A 24,269-nucleotide genomic window follows, 5' to 3' on the forward strand; every position below is an offset into this window, starting at 1 on the left:
CCAGTAATTAACAACTAACTTGGCACCATTGCTTGGATAGATCAGCTAGCTACTTGTTATCAGGTTGATTACATTAGACTATTCCTATCACAAAAGGGGAGGTGTTTTTGTACCTACTGCCAGATATTTACTCTGGACATGGATTTGCTTTCTCTGTCTGCAATGTATCTGTCAACACCAACATTGGCAGATTTACAGAATGTCTCAGCCACCACCATATTCCTCATATCCTTGGTTTAGACTCCAGGAGGCAGGAGGCATGAGAGGAGGTTGCTAAACCCTCTACAGTGAAAGTCTCTGAGGGAACCAATGGGGGGGTGCCTGTTGATTTCAATTTAGATTGATTTTTAAGCCTGTCTTTGAAGGAGACCTATATAAATTAGGCCAATTTGAAAGTAACATTAAAAAAAAAAGTTAAGTGGGGAATATGTTGCCTAAAGAAGCCACATTGTGTGTGTGTAGAACTGACATGAAAAAAAAAAAGTCAGTAGCTATTTTTTGACAATGTCAGGGATGGAGTAGTCCTTGGTTTACAAATAATTTTCAGGAACTTAACTGAGGGGGCAGATCTTTGTATTATGGGTAGGGAAACAACTTACTTCCGTTTTGTGCATTCTTTTGTGAGTATTTATATGTCCCAAATGAATTTCCTGTGAGGAGGATGTCATCAATGTTAATGTCATACCTGTGCTCCTGGAGAAAACTGGATGCAGTTATGGTATTGCCTACAAACTGTGTGCAATGGCAGAGTTTTTAGTATCCCTTGGGTAGCTTGGTAAAGGTTATTGTGTCCCTTTGGAGGTGAAGGAAAACTGTGGCTGAGATTCTGTTGAAAAGATCACTGAATAGAACGTATTAGCCGAACCTGTAATAACAAAATATTTACCACTTACTATTCAGATGGAAGCAATACTTTCAATAACATCGGGTACTGAATCCTTAATAGATTGGCTGCAGCATTAGGTTGTGATAATCCACTGTGATGCATCATTATTTCCAGGCTAAGAATAAGCTAAACTAAACCATTAAACACAGAGGAGTAGTGATAATCACTTCTTCTCTAAATAAGTCTTTACAATGGCTTTGGTTGGAGCATTTGGTACATGGGGTCCCATCTTGTCAACCTAATTTGCAAGTGCCAAAAATTCAATTTTATTATTCACTGGATCAGAGCATCATGCATTCTATAGGACTATGCTAAAATTAAGTCAATGGATGCTATAACCATAGGAAACTTAGACAATAGTTAAAGTTAAGGTGAAACAGCGCATTTGTCCTAAAGGACTCTGTGTGTTTGGGCTGTTACAATAAAATACTATGGACTAAGTGGCTTATAAACAACAGAAATTTATTTCTCACAGTTCTAGAAGCTGAGAAGTCCAAGATCCAGGCACCAGAAGCCTCAGCATCTAGTGAGGACCTGTTTCCTGGTTCATAGATGGCTCTTTTCCTAAATCCTCACATTGTGGAATGGGCAAAGAAATTCTCTTTAGTCTCTATTATAAGAGCTGTAACCTCATTCATGAGGGCTCTGTCCTCATAACCTAATCGCCCCCTAAAAGACCCACCTCCAAATACCATCACATTGGAGATTAAATATTATGAGTTTTGTTAAGGACACATACATTCAGTCTATAGCATTCTACTTTACATTCATTAACTCCTCTAAGATTTTAGGGGATAGTAATATGGTTAACATGATTATTTCTAGGGATGCCCAGATAACTATAATTTGAGCCCTTTAGTAAGGCCATGAAAGTTTGCCAATGGTACATAGCAACAGATAGTAAAGTTAACATTAATTTGGAAAGTACAAAAGCCAATCAGTGCCCTTTATCATTTGTTGTATAAATTATTTTAGTAAATTTTGGATTTCCAATTGAGCCAAACTGTGGACCTAATTTATATAATATTGTATAGCAACTGTATCTCAATTTAAAGAAAAAACAAACTGTGGACCTTTGTTTTGGTTATTTTGTTGTTTCCTCTCCCTAAGTCCCTGCCTCCCTCCTTTCATTCTTTCCATTTCTTTCCTTTTTGTGGTCACTTGATATACTTCAGGGGGCTTCTCTTTACTCTGACCAAGTTTATAAATTTCTTTCTCCAGAGAGCCTCCAATCAGGATTGTCAGGGTTAGGGGCCTGCTCCATAGCTGTAGTTGCTTAATACGGTTTAAGGATTCCAAGCTTAAGGTGCAATTTGAATTAACCCCTTTGCTGTGGCACAGGGGGGCTGTCTTCCCCTCTAACCATGAGCATAGGGTTTGTTTGTTTCTTTCTTTCTTTTTGCAAAAGACAAATATGGAGCGGGTGGTGCGCCAATAGCATGCTGGACCCATAACCCAGAAATTGGTTGATTGAACATCCTCTGCTATAGCCATCTCTTCTTTCTGCCATGAATGTTCCTTTCTCTCTCATTTCTCTCTGGACAAAGTTCCTCAGTTATTTTGGATTTCTAGCCATGAAAGTCTTGGCTTTCAGTTTTTGTCACTATTCAATCACTGATGGCATGGGCTTTTTGGGTGGTTACAAGGGAAAGTACAGCAGCAGCTGGCCTCATAGGTAGCTGTCTCTTCTTCTAGGGAATGCCAGTCAATGTTCCTGGGCTCAGAGTCCACAAATGATAGGTCATTTTGTCCATTCCCTGGGTCAAGGTGATCAAGCCCCATGATTGCTAGATTGGTCTTTTGGTTGGTAAACAGCAGAACTAAGCAAAACACAGTGACACGGGATTTCGTACTGGATGAGCAGTTGAGTTACTTCTTCTGGTAACTTGGAGGGGATGGTCCCTTTTTCTTTTCTCATCAGCATTTGAGCCACAGGCCACCATGAATGTGCATTTCAATACCCTTGAGGGTCAGAAGAGTGTATGCAATGACAGCAAGGGAAGGAGCAGCAGAGATAGGAAAGGCTACTACCCTTGTCTAAACAACAACAGCTCAGTAGGCAACTGGGGTACCACACTTAATTCTCCTTGAACTGGTAGTTGCCTATCTTACCACAAACTTCACAAATAGCCATCCATATGCCCAGTCCCAGTGGTGGACAGTAACAATGGTATATATGGGTACTCCAAGCAGCCAGGGATGGTTGGCAGGCTACATGCAGGAATCAGAGAGTTACTCTGATAGATGCAGCTCAAGTTCTGACCAGTTAGGGTGCTGTGTTGTCACTGCCTTTATAGGCAGGAGCCTTAGACACCACCTGTTAAACAGACTGAACCCAATGACAAGTCACACAGGGGTGTAGCCAATTAATGATCTTTTTTTCTTTCTTTTTTTTTTTTAGGGCCGTACTCATGGCATATGGAAGTTCCCAGGTTAGGGGTCAAATCAGAGATGCAGCTGCTGGTCTATACCACAGCCAACACCAGACCCAAGCCCCATCTGAGACCTACACAATGGATCATGGCAACGCTGGAGCGAGACCTACACAACAGATCATGGCAACCCACAGTGCAAGGCCAGGGATCAAACCCACATCCTCATGGATACTAGTTGAGTTTGTTACTGCTGAGCCACAATGGGAACTCCAAGGATTTTCTCTTGGGACAAGAGCCTCTTAAGAGTGGGAAGAGATAATAACACCTAGAAAAGAACACAGCAGTACAGGCCAAAATGTAAGCCTGCCAGCAACTGGTTTTGTCCCCAGTAGCTCTGCCATATCACAAAACCAGTTAGTCAAGAGTAATTAACTAACACTGACTAGGTGATCTGTCTTGGATGGACAATCCTGTTCATGATGCCAATTGTATTAACTGCCTCCTAGTCTACTGGTGGCAGGATTCCTACCCTGGGGTAATGGAACAGCTGAACACTTAACACCTTACCCTGGACAGATGAAATCTACTTAAGTTTACTAGTCAGACATACTCACAGACCAGGAGAGGACACCATATGCCATTCAGGGCCACAGAGGTAATGCACTTGGAGACAGAGGAAACAACTAGGGGTTGTAGGAAGTGGCTCTGTAATATCAAGAGAGTGCAGGCACCCCTGTTTTCTGTGAGAGAATGTGAATGGCTTTTTTGAATAATTCTGTGGGCTGGTAGGGAAGTGAAATTTGCTACTCAGGTGAAAATGCAAGAATTACACATATACCTGATCCCCTTGATAAGGAAGGACTATTTGACCACAGGACCTTATCTGTGGGCAAAGAATGTGGAGGGAAACCTGCAGTTAGGCCATTAGAGGCCCTCTTAACTTTAGATGTGAAGAGAGTCTATTACACTGAGCCTTAATTTCGGCCCACAGTTGCGTAATTTAAAGTAATTTAATGACTACTAAAAAATCCCAAATGTTTGTTAGTGGTGATTAAAGTTGCTGTGAAAAAAACACATGACTGACAAACAAAAACCTTAGTATAGAAAGATCTTACAATGAGAGGTGAGGAATTTAAGTAATTCCAAAAAAGACAACAAAGCTTAGAATAGCAGAAAGCTGTAAGTGAAAATAAGCTTTAGTGGTTATCAATACATGATTTCTAAACATGCATTCCCCAAACACCCCCCCATCATGGGAAAATTAGTACTGAATGACATGAGCTTTTTTTTTTTTTTTGTCTTTTTTGTCTTTTTTGTTGTTGTTGTTGTTGCTATTTCTTGGGCCACTCCCGCGGCACATGGAGGTTCCCAGGCTAGGGGTCGACTCGGAGCTGCAGCCACCGGCCTATGCCAGAGCCACAGCAACGCGGGATCCGAGCCGCGCCCGCAACCCACACCACAGCCCACGGCAACGCCGGATCGCCAACCCACTGAGAAAGTGCAGGGACCGAACCCGCAACCTCATGGTTCCCAGTCGGACTCGCCAACCACTGCGCCACGACGGGAACTCCGACATGAGCTTTTAATTTTGTAAATATATAAGAAAACATCCTCACAGACTCATCTATACTGCTATATGCAGCAGGGTTGTTTATTTATTTAATACACTTCATTTTTTCAAGTAGTTTTAGGGTTACAAAAAAAATGAGCAGAAAGCAGAGTTCCTATATACCCCTTCACCTCTACCTCCCTCCATAGTTTCACCTATTATTAATACCTTACGTTAGTGTGGTACATTTGTTACAATTGATGAGTCATTACTGATACATTTTCACTAAAGTCTTCAGTTTACAATAGGGTTGACCCTTTGTGTTTTACATTTTGTAGGTTTTGATAAATAAATAATGACATGTAACCACCACTACAGTATCCTACAGGATTTACTGTCCTAAAAATTCTCTGTAGTCCACTTATTCATCCATCCCTCCCTTGCCCTTGTACCCCTGGCAACCACTGATTTTTTTTTTTTTTTACTAGCTCCAAAATTTTGCCTTTATCAGAATGCATTACAGTTGTAATTATACAGTAAAAGCCTTTTCAGATTGACTCCTCTCACTTAGCAATATGTATCCTTAGATCTTATTCTTCTGTGCCTTTTTGTTACTTGACAGCTCATTTCTTTTTATCACCCACCTGACCATCATATCCTGTGACTTTTGCTGTAATTGCTCAATAGTGTCAGGTTTTTTGATGTTGATTCTCTGTGGAATTTTCTCATAGACAATCATGCTATCTGTGAACAAAAACAGTTTATCTCCTCCTTCCAAATCTGTGTACATTTTTTATCCCTTACTTGTCTTAACTGCATTAGCTAGGACTTCCTGAAGGATGCTGAAAAGGTGTGACAGGAGGGGACCTCCTTGCTTTGTTCCTTATCTTACTGAGAAAGTATCTAGTTTCTCACCATTATGTTAGCTATAGGATTTTGATAGATGTTCTTTACCAAGTTAAGGAAGTTCCCTGTATTCCTAGCTTACTGACTATTTTTAAAAATCATGAATGGGTTTTAAAATTTTCTGAAATGCTTTTTCTGCCTCTATTAATATGATCATACGGTATTTCTCCTTTAGCCTGTTGATATGACGGGTTACATTAATTGATTATTAAATGTTGAATCAATCTTGAATACCTGGATAAATCCCATTTGATCATGGTATACAATTTTTATACATTGATGGATTCTATTTGCAAACATTTTGTTGAGAATTTCTGTATCTATATTCATGAAACATTGATCCGTTGTTTTCTTTTCTTGTAATGTCTTTGACTGCTTTTGCTACTAAGATAATGCTGGCTTCACCAACTAAGTTAGGAAGTAAGATATTGTAGAGAACTGATATCACTTATTCCTTAATTTGGTAGAATTCACCACTGGAAACTTCTGGGCCTGATATTTTCTGATTTGGAAGATTAAAAATTGACTCAATTAAATAGATATACACCCATTCAGATTTATCCTTCTATCGAGTTTTGGCAGTTTTTGTCTTTCAAGGAATTGGACATTTCATATAGGTTATTAAATTTGTGGGAAGAGAGCTATCCATAATATTCCTTTATATCCTTTTGATGCCCAAGGGATTGGTAGTTATGGCTCTCTTTCATTCCTGATGTTAGCAATTTGTCTTTTCTTTTTCTTAGTTACCATGGCTAGAGATTTATCAATTTTATTGATCTTCTCAAAGAATCAGCTTTTGGTTTTATTTATTTTCTCTACTGGTTTCCTTTTTCAATTTCACTGATTTCCACCCTAAATCTCATTATTCTTTTGATTTTCATACTTTGGACTCAATTTGTTCTTCTCTTTCTGGTTTCCTAAAATGGAAGCTTAGACTATGTGCATAATCTAAAATTACTGGATTGTATAGCCTTAGGTTATTAGCTTAACCCAATTATTTATGTAATCTGATCATGTAATTTAGTATATCACTTGCACTGACAATAAAAAAACTGCTCTAGTTCTACTCTGGCCTTGCTCCAGCCTCAATCCTCCTTCTCAGAGTCAAAAGTCATTACGAGCCTAAATTCCTCTCTAGGTATATCAGACCCCTGAATTTACAGTTCACTTTGCAGACTGGAAATTTAGTCTTAAGCTTCTTTTCTAGACCCTATCTTTGAGGGCAATTGCTTATAGAGGGTTTGGATAAAATTTAGGTTGAAGGCTAGAGTACTTACATGTGTATACTCAAGGCACGTCATGGTTTGAGATGAATCATGGTTGAAAAGAGACAAGCGGCAACAGGAGTAGGGTCTAGGTATGCCTATACACAGAATACATTTTTATTGAACATTTTGATTTGTAAGTTTTGAAAAGTTATACATTAGCTCTGTGGGCTTCCTTTTAAGCTGATGCTCCAGGCCCTACACACATGGGAGATGTGTCTGATGTTGTAACAAATGCTAAACTCAGACTATTTCCTATTCACAATTTTATTAAATTCTGTTTTGTGTAGGAAACATATTTAGTTTATATAAGATATATATATAAGTCCTGTGAAGTTAAAGGATACTTCACAAGTGTTCAATGTTGTCCTAATTATTCAATTTATCTCTGCTTCTAAAAAGCTTCATACTCAAATGGTTGCAAGGATTAGAATGGCAGAAAGGCTATGACTATTAACAGAAGGGAACTTCCATAGTGAAATCTGGATTCCATTGTAATCTTCACATAATACAGATTCCATATTCCTTTCTGATACTGCAACCTGAGTTGAAGGTTACTCAAACATACAAATCATAAATTTTCATAGAAATACATATAAAAACTCACAGAGTACAAAGAAATCTGAATAAGTTCTGTATCTGACTTAGTAGCAGAGTACCATCAACTTCTTGTACTTTAGAATGTTAGAGTTATGTAATGTTATTATTAGAAGAAGCTTCATAAAGGGCACAGGAGAATTCTATGCACTATTATTGCAAATTTTTGAGAATCTATTTTTTCATTTTACTTTTTTTTGTTTTTAAAGCTTTACATTGCACAATTTACATCTTTAAATCACAATTTGTTACATTTCCTAAAAATAACTATGCCATCAAAATATGGCATATCAAAAATGTGGCATCTACTGTTATATATATGTAATATAACATCAGAAAAAAAATCTAATGTTGTATTACTTCTAAATAAAATCTTAAAGCTACATGTCTCAAACGGACAGATTTCTCCCCAATAAAAATTCTGACATAACCTAGCTTGTATTTTTGCTAAAATTTTTATGAAGTTAAAAAAAGGAGAAAAAAAAAAAAAACCTATGAGGTTTTATGCCACTACGAGTTACATGATATTCAATGGAATGTTACTTCTCAATAACACTGTCCTATACTTGTTGCAGTCTGGGGATTTGCCCCATATCACTTTCAAGTAAAATAAGGCCAGGCTGTAGATGAAAGTTACTGAACATTCAGGACATCAATGGAGCTTTCTCCATAGATGAATTCTCTGAAGCAGAGTAGTTGCTGAATTGTGGCTCAACATTCCCAATATTCACTTCAATCATAATATTTTTCTCCTGTGTGAGTTCTCTGATGTACAATGAGGTTTGACTTCTGAGAGAAGGTTTTTCCACATACATTACATTCATAGGGCTTCTCCCCTGTGTGTGATCTCTGATGTTTAGCAAGGTCTGATTTACGGTAAAAAACTTTCCCGCATTCATTACATTGACAAGATTTCTCTCCTGTGTGAGCTCTGTGATGCACTGTGAGGGATGACTTGTGACTGAAAGATTTCCCACATTCATTACATTCATAGGGTTTTTCCCCTGTGTGTTTTCTCTGATGCAAAGTCAGTCCTGACTTCACACAAAAAGACTTTCCGCATTCATTACATTTATAGGGTTTTTCTTCTGTATGTGTTCTCTGGTGCACAATTAGAGCTGACTTATGGCAGAAAGCCTTTCCACATTCACTACACTCATAGGGTTTCTCCCCTATATGAATTCTCTGGTGCTGAGTGAGCTGTGACTTCTGGCAGAAGGTTTTCCCACATTCGCTACACTCATAGGGTTTCTCCCCTGTATGTGTTCTATTATGTTTAGTTAGGTATGATTTATTATAAAAGATTTTCCCACATTCGTGACATTCATAGGGCTTCTCCCCTGTATGGGTTCTATAATGTTGGGACAGAGTTGACTTATGGCTGAAAAATTTCCCACATTCAGAGCATGCAAAGGGTTTCTCCCCTGTGTGAGTTCTCTGATGTACAGTGAGGTCAGACTTCAAGCAGAAGGTTTTCCCACATTCATAACACTCATAAGGTTTCAACCCTGTATGAATTATCTGATGCCTGGTGAGTACTGACTTGTGGTAAAAAGTTTTCCCACATGCATTACATTCATAGGGTTTATCCCCTATGTGAGTTCTCTGATGCTGTGTAAGATGTGACTTCTGACAAAAAGATTTCCCACACTCAGGACATTCAAAGGGTTTCTCACCTGTATGAGTTCTCTGATGTACTGTTAGGTGCGAATTCATACAGAAGGATTTCCCACATTCATAACATTCATAGGGTTTCAGTCCTGTGTGTGTTCTCTGGTGTTTAGTGAGGTCTGACTTCTGGTAAAAAGTCTTCCCACATGCATTACAATGATAGGGTTTCTCCCCTGTATGTGTTCTCTGGTGTAATGTGAGGGCTGACTTGTGGCTGAAGGCTTTCCCACATTCATTGCATTCATACGGTTTCTCCCCTGTGTGTGATCTTTGATGTTTGGTAAGGTTGGATTTCTCCCAGAAAGTTTTTCCACATTCATTACACTGAAAGCGTTTCTCTCCGGTATGTATCCTCTGATGTCGAGTGAGGTGTGACTTCTCCCAAAAAGCTTTCCCGCATTCATTACATTCAAAGTGTTTCTCTCCTTTGTGAATTTTCTGAAGTTGTGAGAGGTACAACTTCCTCCTGAAATTATTACCACTTTCATTATATTCATAATGTTTCATATGTGTGCCATGATGTTTTAAAAGGGTAGACTTCACACGTAAGGATTTCCCACAATCACTAAAATCATAGTGATTTTCCTTTGAGGGAGCTGTCTGATGGAACAAGAAGGGTGAGTTATCAGGGAACATTTGTCCATATTCATCATATTCACAGTCATTCCCTTCAGGGATCTCTCTCTTGTATGTATCAAATACTGCCTTTTCAAGGAAGGTTTCTCGGTATATATTATATTCAAAATTTTGCTCTGAAGTTTGAATCTTCTGAAGTTGAATAAGATCCTTGTTATGACTGACATTTTTCCCATTTTGAAAAAGTTCACTTTTCTCTTTGATTTTCTCATGTTTAATACTAAGTAGCAATTTTCCACAGGGAAATTCATCGATCTTTTTTCCCAAATAGTTTTTCTTATTGATAACAAATTCTGAAAGACAGTTGAAGCTCATTTCACATGAGTCACACTGACAGAGTATTTTTCTGTTAGGAAATGAATCTGTGTCCAAATTCAATGGTTTTCCTATTACGTTACCTTGTTCTTCAGTTAGCATTTTGTTACTGATGAATACAACTTCCCACACATGTTTAGACTGGTTTTCTTGGCTCCTGTCTTTTATGTGATCATTTTTCCAGACTTCTAGAAACAAGAAAAATTAATTTTACCATATTAACACATTCCTTATGGAATGAAACCTATATACAAATGCCCTACATTGTAGCTTGGATTTCTGCCTAATCTCCAAGGATGAAAATAACTACAAACTATAGTTTCAGGTGGAAATACAAAAACAAAAGACAAAAAGTCTGGTATACTGGAAAAAAAGGAGAGGAAACTATTATTAGAATACATATATTTTGTTTCTAATGTCTGTGGAATAATAGCAACTATTTAAATCTGAATTGCTCCATGTATCCTTCAAAAAAATAAAAGAAGTAATGTAAAGAGAGCAAATAAAATTACTGACAACAACCCATGACTTCAGCTTAACTAAGAAATACAGAATACTACTAACTTCGAATCAACATTAAGAAAATAAATATCACCTACAGAAAGAGTCAGCTGGAAACTATGGTAAACACATATAAAAGAAGGGACAGAGAACTTAGAGATGATTAAACACAAATAAGATTACTCCCAGAGGAGGAGCCTCTTGAGTCTCCAAGGGCCCTGCTACCCACCCAAGACCCTAGGGGGTGTTGAGAACCAAGTGAAATCTGCTACCATCGTGGGGTGGACCTCCCAGTCCTGTCTGCCCTCAGGAAGTCCTCCTTTGCTTCAAAGAAACACTGTTAGCCCCATCAACACTCCAGAAAAGCCACACTGCCTCAAAAAAGATTGACCAACAACACCAGCCCTCAGGAAATATTCCACGGCAGTGACAAGGCAAACACTACCCGATAACGGAGAGTACAACTCCCTCAGGAGAAAGAAGACAACAAGCAAGATGAAGAAGCTGAGAAACCACCCCCAGTCAAACCAACAGGAGAACTCACCTAAAACAGTCAACAATGAAACAGATCTCTGCAGTCAGACAGACCTGGAATTCAAAAGAGAAATACTGAAAATACTGAAGGAATTAAGAGAAGATATGAACAGTAATGCAGATACCCTCAGAAAGGAGCTAGAAAATATAAGGAGGAGCCCAGAAAAACTAGAACATTCATTTGCAGAGATGCAAACTGAACTAGGGGCAGTAAATACCAGAATGAATAATGCAGAAGAACGAATCAGTGATATGGAAGATAGAATAATGGTAATCACTCAATCTGGTCAACAGACAGAAAACCGAATCAAAAAACTGGAAAGCAATATAAGAGACCTATGGGATAATATAAAACGGGCCAATCTACACATAATAGGAATTCCAGAAGGAGTAGAAAAAGATAAGGGAATGGAAAATATATTTGAAGAAATTATCGCTGGAAACTTCCCAAATCTAAAGGATACTGGATTCAAGATACAAGAAGCGCAGAGGGCCCCAAACAAACTGAACCCAAACAGACCCACACCAAGACACATCATAATAAAAATGGCAAAAGTTAGTGATAAAGAGAGGATCCTAAAGGCAGCAAGAGAAAAACAGAATGTTACCTACAAGGGAACCCCCATAAGAATATCAGCTGATTTCTCTACAGAAACACTACAGGCCAGGAGGGAATGGCAAGAGATATTTAAAGTGCTAAAAGGAAAAAATATGCAACCTAGAATACTTTATCCAGCAAGAATATCATTTAAAATAGAAGGGGAAATAAAAATTTTTCCCAACAAACAAAAACTTAAAGAATACAGCAACACAAAACCCAGGTTAAAGGAAATATTGAAAGGGCTTCTCTAAACCAAAAAGAAAGGAAGGAAAGGGAAGAAAAAAGAAAAGAAAAAAAAAAAAAAAAGAAGAAGAAGAGGAGGAAGAACTAGGACTGAGGAAACCGCAATCAGAGAGCAGTCACTCAAATAAGCCAGCATACAGATTTAATCATGAACATGCTTCAAACAAAATAAAATTAAAAAGAAAAAAATAAAAGAGTTATCAAAACCATAAAATGTGGGCAAGGGATGTTAGGAGGTAAATAACCCTTTTTGTTTGTATGTATGTCTCTCTTCTTAACTTTAATATGATAATGAAGTGTTTGAACTTACAGGACCATCAGGCTAAAACACACAATTATGGGAAGGGGTTAGCATACTTAAAAAACAGGGCAACCACAAGCCAAAACCAAATATTGCATTTGCAAAAAATGAAAAAAAAATACACTCAAGCAGATAATAACAGGAGACCATCCAACCAAAAAAAAAAAAAAAAAAAAAGAAAGGAAGAATGGAGAACCACAGAATCAACTGGAACACGAGGTTCAAATGGCAATAAATAATCATCTATCAATTATCACCTTAAATGTCAATGGACTGAATGCCCCAATCAAAAGACACAGAATGACTGAGTGGATAAAAAGCCAAAAACCTTCAATATGCTGCCTACAAGAAACTCACCTTAGGACAAAAGATACATATAGATTGAAAGTGAAAGGGTGGGGAAAAGTATTTCATGCCAATAGACATGACAGAAAAGCAGGAGTCGCAACGCTCATATCAGACAAAATAGACTTTAAAACAAAAGACATAAAGAAAGACAAAGAAGGACACTACTTGATGATTAAGGGATCCATCCAAGGAGAGGATGTTACTATCATCAACATATATGCCCCAAACATAGGAGCACCCAGATACATACAACAAATATTAACAGACATAAAGGGAGATATTGATGAGAATACAATCATAGTAGGAGACCTAAATACCCCCCTCACATCAATGGACAGATCCTCTAGACAGAAAACCAATAAAGCAACAGAGATCCTAAAGGAAACAATAGAAAAGTTAGACTTAATTGATATCTTCAGGACACTACATCCAAAAAAAGCAGAATACACATTCTTCTCAAATGCTCATGGAACATTCTCAAGAATCGACCACATATTGGGACATAAAGCGAATCTCAATAAATTTAGGAGCATAGAAATTATCTCAAGTATCTTCTCTGACCACAATGCCATGAAATTAGAAATCAACCATGGGAAAAGGAAAGAGAAAAAACCTACTCCATGGAGACTAAACAACATGCTACTAAAAAACCAATGGGTCAATGAGGAAATCAAGAAGGAAATTAAAAACTACCTTGAAACAAATGATAATGAAGACACAACCTCTCAAAATCTATGGGATGCTGCGAAAGCAGTGCTCAGAGGGAAATTTATAGCAATACAGGCCTTTCTCAAAAAAGAAGAAAGATCCCAAATTGACAACTTAACCCACCTACATGAATTAGAAAAAGAAGAACAAAAAAGTCCTAAAGTCAGCAGAAGGAAGGAAATTATAAAGATCAAAGAAGAAATCAATAAAATAGAGACTCAAAAAACAACAGAGAAAATTAATAAAACCAAGAGCTGGTTCTTTGAAAAGGTGAACAAAATTGACAAACCCCTGGCCAGACTCACTAAAAAGAGGAGAGAAAGAACCCAAATCACCAAAATTATAAATGAAAAAGGAGAAATCACAACGGATACAGCAGAAATACAAAAAACCATAAGAGAATACTATGAACAACTATACGGCAACAAGTTTGACAATCTGGAAGAAATGGACAATTTTCTAGAATCTTACAGCCTGCCAAAACTGAATCAAAAAGAAACAGACCAACTGAACAAACCGATCACTAGAAATGAAATTGAAGAGGTCATAAAATCACTCCCTACAAATAAAAGTCCAGGACCAGATGGCTTCACAGGTGAATTTTATCAAACATATAAAGAGGAATTGGTGCCCATCCTCCTTAAACTCTTTCAAAAGGTTGAAGAAGAAGGAATACTCCCAAAGACATTCTATGGTGCCACCATCACCCTCATTCCAAAACCAGGCAGAGATACCACCAAAAAAGAAAACTATCGGCCAATATCATTGATGAATATAGATGCAAAAATTCTCAACAAAATCTTAGCCAACCGAATCCAACAACATATCAAAAAAATTATACACCATGACCAGGTTGGGTTCATCCCAGGTTCACAAGGATGGTTCAACATACGCAAATCAATCAGCATCATACACCACATTAACAAAAGAAAAGTCAAAAATCATATGATCATCTCAATAGACGCAGAAAAAGCATTTGACAAAGTTCAACATCCATTCATGATCAAGACCCTCGCCAAAGTGGGTATAGAGGGAACATTCCTGAATATAATTAAAGCCATTCATGACAAACCCACAGCAAATATAATACTCAATGGGGAAAAACTGAAAGCCTTCTCACTCAAATCTGGAACAAGACAGGGATGCCCACTCTCACCACTGCTCTTCAACATCGTTTTGGAAGTCCTAGCCACAGCAATTAGACAAACAAAAGAAATAAAAGGCATCCATATAGGAAGAGAAGAGATAAAACTGTCACTGTATGCAGGTGACATGATACTATACATAGAAAACCCTAAGGACTCAACCCCAAAACTACTTGAACTGATTAATAAATTCAGCAAAGTGGCAGGATATAAGATTAACATTCAGAAGTCAGTTGCATTTCTGTATACCAGCAATGAAACATTAGAAAAGGAATACAAAAATACGATACCTTTTAAAATTGTACCACACAAAATCAAATACCTCAGAATACACCTGACCAAAGAGGTAAAGGACCTATATGCCGAGAACTATAAAACCTTAATCAAAGAAATCAAAGAAGATGTAAAGAAATGGAAAGATATTCCATGTTCCTGGATTGGGAAAATCAATATTGTGAAAATGGCCATCCTACCCAAAGCAATCTACAGATTCAATGCAATCCCTATCAAATTACCCATGACATTGTTCACAGAACTAGAACAAACAATCCAAACATTTATATGGAACCACAAAAGACCCAGAATCGCCAAAGCAATCCTGAGAAACAAAAACCAAGCAGGAGGCATAACTCTCCCAGACTTCAAGAAATACTACAAAGCCACAGTCATCAAAACAGTGTGGTACTGGTATCAAAACAGACAGACAGACCAATGGAACAGAATAGAGAACCCGGAAATAAACCCTGACACCTATGGTCAATTAATCTTTGACAAGGGAGGCAAGAACTCAAAATGGGAAAAGGAAAGTCTATTCAGCAAGCATTGCTGGGAAACCTGGACAGCTGCATGCAAAGCAATGAAACTAGAACACACCCTCACACCAGGCACAAAAATCAACTCCAAATGGCTGAAAGACTTAAATATACGACAGGACACCATCAAACTCCTAGAAGAAAACATAGGCAAAACACTCTCTGACATCAACATCATGAATATTTTCTCAGGTCAGTCTCCCAAAGCAATAGAAATTAGAGCAAAAATAAACCCATGGGACCTCATCAAACTGAAAAGCTTTTGCACAGCAAAGGAAACCAAAAAGAAAACAAAAAGACAACTTACAGAATGGGAGAAAATAGTTTCAAATGATGCAACTGACAAGGGCTTAATCTCTAGAATATATAAGCAACTTATACAACTCAACAGCAAAAAAACCAATCAATCAATGGAAAAATGGGCAAAAGACCTGAATAGACATTTCTCCAAAGAAGATATACAGATGGCCAACAAACACATGAAAAAATGCTCAACATCGCTGATTATAAGAGAAATGCAAATCAAAACTACCATGAGATACCACCTCACACCAGTCAGAATGGCCATCATTAATAAATCCACAAATAACAAGTGCTGGAGGGGCTGTGGAGAAAAGGGAACCCTCCTGCACTGCTGGTGGGAATGTAAACTGGTACAGCCACTATGGAGAACCGTTTGGAGATACCTTAGAAATCTATACATAGAACTTCCATATGACCCTGCAATCCCACTCTTGGGCATCTATCCAGACAAAGCTCTACTTAAAAGAGACACATGCACCCGCATGTTCATTGCAGCACTATTCACAATAGCCAGGACATGGAAACAACCCAAATGTCCATCAACAGATTGGATTAGGATGATGTGGTACATACACACAATGGAATACTACCCAGCCATAAAAAAGAACAAAATAATGCCATTTGCAGCAACATGGATGGAACTAGAGAATCTCATCCTGAGTGAAATGAGCCAGAAAGACAAAGACAAATAGCACATGATATCACTTATAACTGGAATCTAATATCCAGCACAAATGAACATCTCCTCAGAAGAGAAAATCATGGACTTGGAGAAGAGACTTGTGGCTGCCTGATGGGAGGGGGAGGGAGTGGGAAGGATCGGGAGCTTGGGCTTATCAGACACAACCTAGAATAGATTTACAAGGAGATCCCGCTGAATAGCATTGAGAACTATGTCTAGATACTCATGTTGCAACAGAAGAAATGGTGGGGGAAAAACTGTAATTGTAATGTATACATGTAAGGATAACCTGACCCCCTTGCTGTACAGTGGGAAAATAAAATTTAAAAAAAATAAAATAAAATAAAAAAATAAAAAAAAGAAGAAAATTAAAAAAAAAAAAAAAAAAAGATTACTCCCAGAAAAGATAGTTCCACTGTGAGTGGGAAAATACTGAGATGATAATCTCAGTTCTGATAGATGAGAGCTCAGACTACTGGGAAACCCAAATGAAGGGACTGGTATGTGGAAACTAAAGAGACAAGGGCTGGGGAAATACAAAGTGATCCTAGAATAGGACTTGGATAACAAGGAACCTGGTACAGACTGAACTGTGTCCCCTTCCAAATTCATATATTGAAACCCTTATCTCCAATGTGGCTGTACTTGGAAATAGAGCCTATAAGGAGGTAATTAAGATTAAATGAGGTCATAAAAGTGGAACACTAATCCAATGAGAATGGTGTCCTTATCAGAAGAGGAAGGGACACCAGAGCTTGCTCGCTTGCCATGTGCTCACAGAAAAAAGGCCATGTGAGGACACACTAAAAAGGTGTTGTCTTTCAACTGAGAAGAGAGGCCTCACCAGAAACCAACCCTGCTGGCACCTTCTTAAACATCTACTCACCAAACTATGAGAAAATAAATTTCTGTTATGTAAGCCAACCAGTCCATGGTACTTGTTAGAACAGCCCAGGCAAATTAATAACCCAAATTACTCTGAAATTTTAATAAATAGAAATGAAAAAAAGACATGAAAGCAGAGAAAAGAACAACAAAAAAAGACTAAAAATAGAAGAAAATTGAATCAGAAAGTAAGTTCAGGATGAAAAAGGTGATCTAAAAAAAAAATAAATAAATATTAAAAATAGGGAGTTCCCATCGTGGCTCACTGGTTAAAGAATCTGACTAGGAACCATGAGGTTTTGGGTTTGATCCTTGGCCTTGCTCAGTGGGTTAAGGATCCGGTGTTGCTGTGAGCTGTAGTGTAGGTCGCAGATGCGGCTTGGATCCCACATTGCTGTTTCTCTGGTGTAGGCTGGAGGCTACAACTCCAACTGGATCCCTAGCCTGTGAACCTCCATATGCCACAGGTGTGGCCCTGGAAAAAGACAAAAAAATTAAAAAAAATTTTTTAATTAAAAATAAAATCGTAAGTATGACAGTAATTTCTAACGAGAAAAAATAAAAAATAATGGAATAAATCTAAAATTAAAAACCATAATCTAAGAAAACTGTCTGAGAATAAAAGAAGACTTAATCCACATATTCAAAAGAACCACCATGATCCTGGAAAAAATGACCTGAAACAGTCCTAAGACATCTCTTAATAAAGCTACTAAGATGAAGAAAAGTCCTCTGGACAAAAAGGCTGCCTCAACAAACAAAAATGTAGGTTTGGCAATGGACTTTGTCACCAATTCACGAAAGCAAAGCTCAGTGGAATAATATTTTCAAGAAAAGAAAATGGAAGTCAAGCATTTTTATTCTCTACTTATTATCCTTTAAGTATCAAGGCTCTGGAAAAAAGTAAACCAGTTTAGGTATTCACAAAATTAAGTAATACTGTAATCAAACTTCAACTACAATTTGACAGGAAACACTGGCAGAAAAACTGAACAATGAATACATTTAATTGTAGATCTAAAACAAAAATAAATTTGAAAATAAGGAAACAAAAATAATACATAAATGTTATTTGCTCTGGAGAAGCAGAAATAACGTAATTTTAAAACTATAGGAAACAGGAGAGAAAAAAACAGAAAATAAGAATAAGCTCAGAAATAGCCACATAAATACAGACTCTAAAGCATATCACTGAGAGCTTAAAAATCACATAGAGGTTAAGCAAGGAAAACGGCAACAAATGCCATTATTATTAGTATAAAAGTAACTACTAGATCAAAGTCAGAACTTCCTAATTGGCTCCCTCCAAATAGAACAAAGAAACAAGACCAAATAGAAGAATTCAGTACATGTGAATTACTCATTAAATATAGGACATAACTTAGACCAAACATGAGTCATATCAAAAAATATGAATCAGCTTATTAACTCACCAATTAAAACAAAATTAATTCCAAATTGAGTTGCAGACAAAACCTAAATCTATGCTGCACAGGGAAAACACATTTAGGAAAAAGTAACACAAAGAAGGCTAAAAACAAGGGGATGAATAATATTATTCCAGACAAAGGATAACAAGAATGAAACAGAGGTGCAATCCTGATATCAGGAAGGACAAAGAAACACTTTACAAAGCTAACATCCACACGTCTGAGTGAAGAAAAAAGTTGAGAGTATCTACAGACCAAATGACCTTCATGCAACAGAGTTCAAGAAGCAAGGGAAAACAGAAAAACACTAGTAAGAAAAGTATTTCAAGTAGTTCTTGCTGTGGTTCAGCAGGTTAAGGACCCAGCAGGTTTGAGGATGCAGATTTGATCACTGACCTCATTCACTGGGTCAAGGATCTGGCATTGCAGCAAGCTGCAGTGGAAATCACAGATGCAGCTTGGACCCGGTGTTTCTGTGGCTGTGGTGTAAGCCGGCAGCTGCAGCTTTGATTCAACCCCTAGCCTTGGAACTTCCATATGCTGCAGCTGTTTGTTTTAAAAATAAAATTGACCTACAACACAATGTTATTTCCTGTTACACAACCTAGTGATTTCAGTATTTTTATAAATTTCAAACTGATCATGAAGATAAATCTAGTATGTCACCAAAGATATTACAGAATTATTGACTATATTCCCTAAAATGTAAATAACTGTTACTCATTTATTCTGCAACTGGAAGTTTGTATATCTTGATCTTCTCCACCTATTTCTATCCTCCTCCTCCTTCCTTCCCCTCTGACAAACACCTGTTTGTTTCCATATGTATCCATTTCTGTTTGTTTCATTTGTTCATTTGCTGTTTTTTTAGATTCCACATATAGATAAAATTATACAATATTTCTTTCTCTGATTTATTTCACTAGGCATAATGCCCTCTAGGTCCATCCATGTTGCCATAAATAGTAAGATTTCATTATTTATGGGGAACTAATATTCATGTGTATATGTATATACCACATCTTTATCCATTAAGTAGGCATATCTTGGCTACTATAATGATACAATAAACACAGGGGTGCACATATCTTTTCAAATTAGTGTTTTCATTTTCTTTGGATAAATTTTCAGAAGTGGAATTGCTGGATCATATGGTAGTTTTATTTTTAATGTTTTAAGGAATTTCCAAACTTTTCCACAGCAACTACACTGATTTACAATCCCACCAGTAGGGCATGAGGATTCCCTTTTCTCTATACTCTCATCAACACTTGTTATTTGTTGTCTTTCTGGTAACAGTTATTCTGATGGGTATGAGGTAATATCTTGGAGTTTTGATTTGCATTTCCCTGATGTTTTATGATGTTGAGCATCTTACCATGTGCCTGTTGGCCATCTGTATGTCTTCTTTGGAAAAAATGTCTGTTCAGTCCTTTGCCCATTTTTAATTGAGTTGTTTGATGTCAAGTTGCATGAATTCTTTGTGCATTTTGGGTACTAACTCCTTGTGAAATATACGCTTATCAAATATCTTCTCCCATTCAGAACTGACCTTTTCTTTTCGTTGATAGTTATCCTCACTGTGCAAAAAGCATTTTAGTTTTATGTAGTTCCATTTGTTTATTTTTGTTTTTGTTTCTCTTGCCTCAGGAGACATATCCAAAAAAAAAAATTGAAGACCATGGTCAAAGAGAGTACTGTTTATGTTTTTTTCTAGAAGTTCTGTTTCTAGGTTTTACATTTAGGTCTTTAATCCAAGTTGAATTTATTTTTGTACATGGTGTGAAAGCAGGGGCAAGTTTGATTCTTTTGAATGTAGCTTTCCAGTTTTTTCAAGACCATTTATCAATGAAGCTGTCTTTTCCTTGTGTATTCTTGCCTACTTTGTCAGACTACTGACCATACAAATGTGGGTTCACTTCTGAGCTCTCTATTCTGTTCCACTGATATATGTTTAGGTTTTTGTGCCAGTATCATACTATTTTGATTCCTGTAACTTAGTAGTATAGTTTGAAATCTGGGGGAATATCTTCAGCTTTTTTTTTTTTAATCAAAAAACTCAAAGGAGGAAAAAAAAGTACCTTGAGACAAATAAAAATGTAAATACAATATACCAAAACTTCCAGATGCAGTGAAAGCAGCTTTAAGGGGAAATTTTTAATGATAATGCTAACATCAAGAAACAAGAAAACTCTCAAATAAACAACCTAACTATACAACTCCAGTAACTAGAAAAAGAGGGAGCAAAGAAGTTCAATTTAGAAGAGGAAATAGCAAAGCCTAGAGCAGATATAAATGAAAGAGGGACTAAAAATGCAATAGAAAGAAAAAACAGTGAAACTGAGAGCTAGTTCTTTGAAAAACAAAACTGAAAAACCTTAGCTAGACTCATGGAGAGAAAAAGAAGACTCAATAACAAAATTGGAGAAGAAGACGTTATACTGACACCACAGAAATATGAAGGATAAGAGACTACTATGAACAATTACACCACAATAAACTTCACAACTAGAAGAAATAAATTCCTAGAAATATATAACCTACCAACAGGGAGAAATTTGAAATCTTAAGAGGTCAATTACTAATAAGGGATCTGAATCCATAATCAAAAAAACTCAAAAAACAAAAGCCTAGAACCAGAGAGCTTCACTGGTGAATTCTGATAAACATTTTAAAAAATATTTATTACTAATTCTTCTCCAACTCTTCCAAAAATTAATAGGAAGGGACATTTCCAAATTCATTTTAGAAGGCCAGCATTACCTTGTTACCAAAACTTGACAATGACATGAGAAGAAAAGAAAGTTACAAGCTAATATCCCTGATGAATATAGACACAAAAATCCTGAACAAAAGACTAGCAACCCAAATTCAACAATCCATTAAAGGCACCATCCACCACGAAGTGGGATTTATTCCAGGAATGGAAAGATAGTTCAACATTTGGAAATTAATCAATGTGATTCATCACATCGGCAAACTATAAAAAAAAAATGATCATCTCAATAGATGCAAAAAAAGCATTTGACAAAGTTCAACTCCCATTTGTGACAAAAACTCTCAATAAAGTAGATATTGAGGGAACATACCTCAACATAATACAGGCCATATATGACAAGACAATTACTAAAATCATATTCAGTGGTAAAAAGCTGATTTTCCTGTAAGATCAGGAACAAGACAAAGATGTCCATTCTTGACACTTCTATTCAACATAGTTGGAAGTCTTAGAGGACTAAGGTAAGAAAATAAAAATAATCAGGAAGGAAGAAGTAAAAATGTTACTGTGTACAGATAACATATTACACATAGAAAATACGGAGTTCCCAGTGTGGCATAGAGGAAATGAATCCGACTAGGAAATATGAGGTTGCAGGTTCGATCCCTGGCCTCACTCAGTGGGTTAAGGATCTCATGTTGCTATGGCTGTGGTGTAGGCCGGCAGCTGTAGCTCTGATTGGACCCCTAGCATGGGAACCTCCATATGCCATGGGTGCGGCCCTAAAAAGCAAAAAAAAAAAAAAAAAAAGAAAATACTAGACTTATATCAAAAAACTTAAGGGAACTAGGACCAGACAGCTTCACCAGTACTGAATTCTAATAAACATTTTAAAAAGAATTATTACCAATTCTTCTTAAACTCCTCCAAAAAATTTAATAAGAAAGGACACTTCCAAATTCATTTTCCACAAATTCATTTACCAAAACTTGACAATGCCATGAGAAGAAAAATTTACAGAATAAACAAATTAAGTAAAGTTGGAAGATACATAATATACAAAAATCTTTTGGGTAGCTATACATTAATAACAAACTATCAGAAAAAGAAAGTAAGAAAACAATCCCATTTAAAACTGCATCAAAAAGAAAAAATTACCTAAAAGTAAAATTTTACCAGAGGTAAAAAACTTGCATATTGAGAACTATAAAACACTGATAAAAGAAAATGAAGAAGATACAAATAAATGGGAAGTTGTTCCATGATTATGGATTGAGGGAATTAATATTGTTAATATGTCCATATGACTGAAAGTAATCTACAGAGTCAAAGCAATGTGTATCAAAATTCCAATGGCATTTTTCACACAAGTAGAAAAACAATCCTAAATTTTTTTTTTTTTCTTTTCTAGGGCCGCACCCGTGGCATATGGAGGTTCCCAGGCTAGGGGTCTAATCAGAGCTGTGGCCACAGCCTACGCCAGAGCCACAGCAACATGGGCTCCAAGCCACGTCTGCAACCTACACCACAGCTCACGGCAACGCCGGATCCTCAACCCACTGAGCAAGGCCAGGGATCGAACCCACCACTTCATGGTTCCTAGTCGGATTCATTAACCACTGTGCCACGATGGGAACTCCAAACAATCCTAAAATTTGTATGGAACCACGAAAGACTCCAAACAGCTAAAGCAATCTTGAGAAAAAAGAACAAAGCTAGAAGTATCACACATCCTGATTTCCAACTGTATCAGGAAGCTACAATAATCAAACAGTATGGTTCTGGCATAAATAACAGACACATAGATTAATGAAATAGTACAAAGAGTCCAAAACAAACCCACATATACATAGTCAATTAATTTAAGACAAAGGATCCAAAGAGTTCTCTTGTAACACAGCAAGGTTAAGGATCTGGCATTGTCACTGCAGCAGCTTGGGTTGCTATTGTGGCACAGCTTTGATCCACAGCCCAGGAACTTCCATGTTGCAGGTGCAGCCAAAAAAAAAAAAAAAAAAAGGGACAAAGGATCCAAAAATATAAAATAGGGAAAGGATAGTTTCTTCAATAAATGGTGTTGGGAGTTCCCATTGTGGCTTGGCAGGTTGAGAACCTGACACAGTGTCCCTGAGGATGCAGGTTTGATCCCTGGCCTCACACAGTGGGTTAAGAATCCTGCATTTCAGTGTAGTGGCGAAGGCTGCAACTGCAGCTCTAATTCAACGCCTAGCCTGGGAACCTCCATATGCCACAGGTGCAGCCCTAAAAAAGACAAAAATAAAAATAAATAAGTAAATAAATAGTGTTGGGAAAACTGGATAGCCACAAGCAAAACAGTGAAACCAGACCACTATCTCACACCATCCACAAAAACTAACTCAAAATGGATTTAAAATAGGAACATAAAACCTAAAACCATAAAACTCCTGGAAGAAAATATAGGCAGTAAGCTCCTTGACAGTCTTGGCAATGATTTTTTTGGATTTGGAACTAAAAGCAAAGACAGTAGCAAAATAACCAAAAGCAAAAACAACAAAAGCAAAATAAATACACGGGACTACATCAGACTTTAAAGCTTTAGAATATCAAAGGAAATCATCTACAAAATGAAAAAGCAACCTAATGTATTTGAGAAAATATTTACCATTATATATCTGACAAAGGGTTAAAATCTAAAATATATAAAGAACTCATACAACTCCAGAGCAAAAAAATAAATAAAAAAAAAATCTGATTTAAAAATGAGCAGAGGAGGAGTTCCCCTCGTGGCTCAGTGGAAAGGAATCTGTCTAGCATCCATGAGGATTCAGGTTTGATCCCTGGCCTCACCCAGTGAGTTATTGTGAGCTGTGGTGTA

At 37.1% G+C, this 24,269-nt stretch overlaps 1 protein-coding gene across 24 annotated transcripts in view; it reads right to left on the reverse strand.

Annotated features, from left to right (window-relative positions):
- Positions 1-24,269, reverse strand: part of LOC100627762 (zinc finger protein 33B) — a 56,132-nt gene that overhangs the window by 25,033 nt on the left and 6,830 nt on the right. For 3 of the 24 annotated variants that reach the window (XR_014827940.1, XR_014827942.1, XR_014827941.1), the window contains exons 5-7: positions 10,284-10,388; positions 6,994-7,079; positions 686-865 (exon numbers count right to left, since the gene is read on the reverse strand). Coding sequence is in view for 16 of the 24 variants with exons in the window: in XM_084996970.1 (XP_084853096.1) it covers positions 8,311-10,388 (2,078 nt within the window). In the remaining 8 variants the exon portion in view is untranslated. Of the gene's footprint in view, positions 1-685; positions 866-4,886; positions 10,389-24,269 lie in introns of those variants that run through there. The other 21 variants (XR_014827939.1, XR_014827938.1, XM_084996978.1 and 18 more) reach the window with 13 other exon arrangements.

This window comes from Sus scrofa, chromosome 14 (genome assembly GCF_054392235.1).
Source record: "Sus scrofa isolate SSC_HxYL_T2T_F1_AM1 chromosome 14, Sscrofa_HxYL_maternal_Yorkshire_Landrace_v2.0, whole genome shotgun sequence".
NCBI classification, from domain to species: Eukaryota; Metazoa; Chordata; class Mammalia; order Artiodactyla; family Suidae; genus Sus; species Sus scrofa.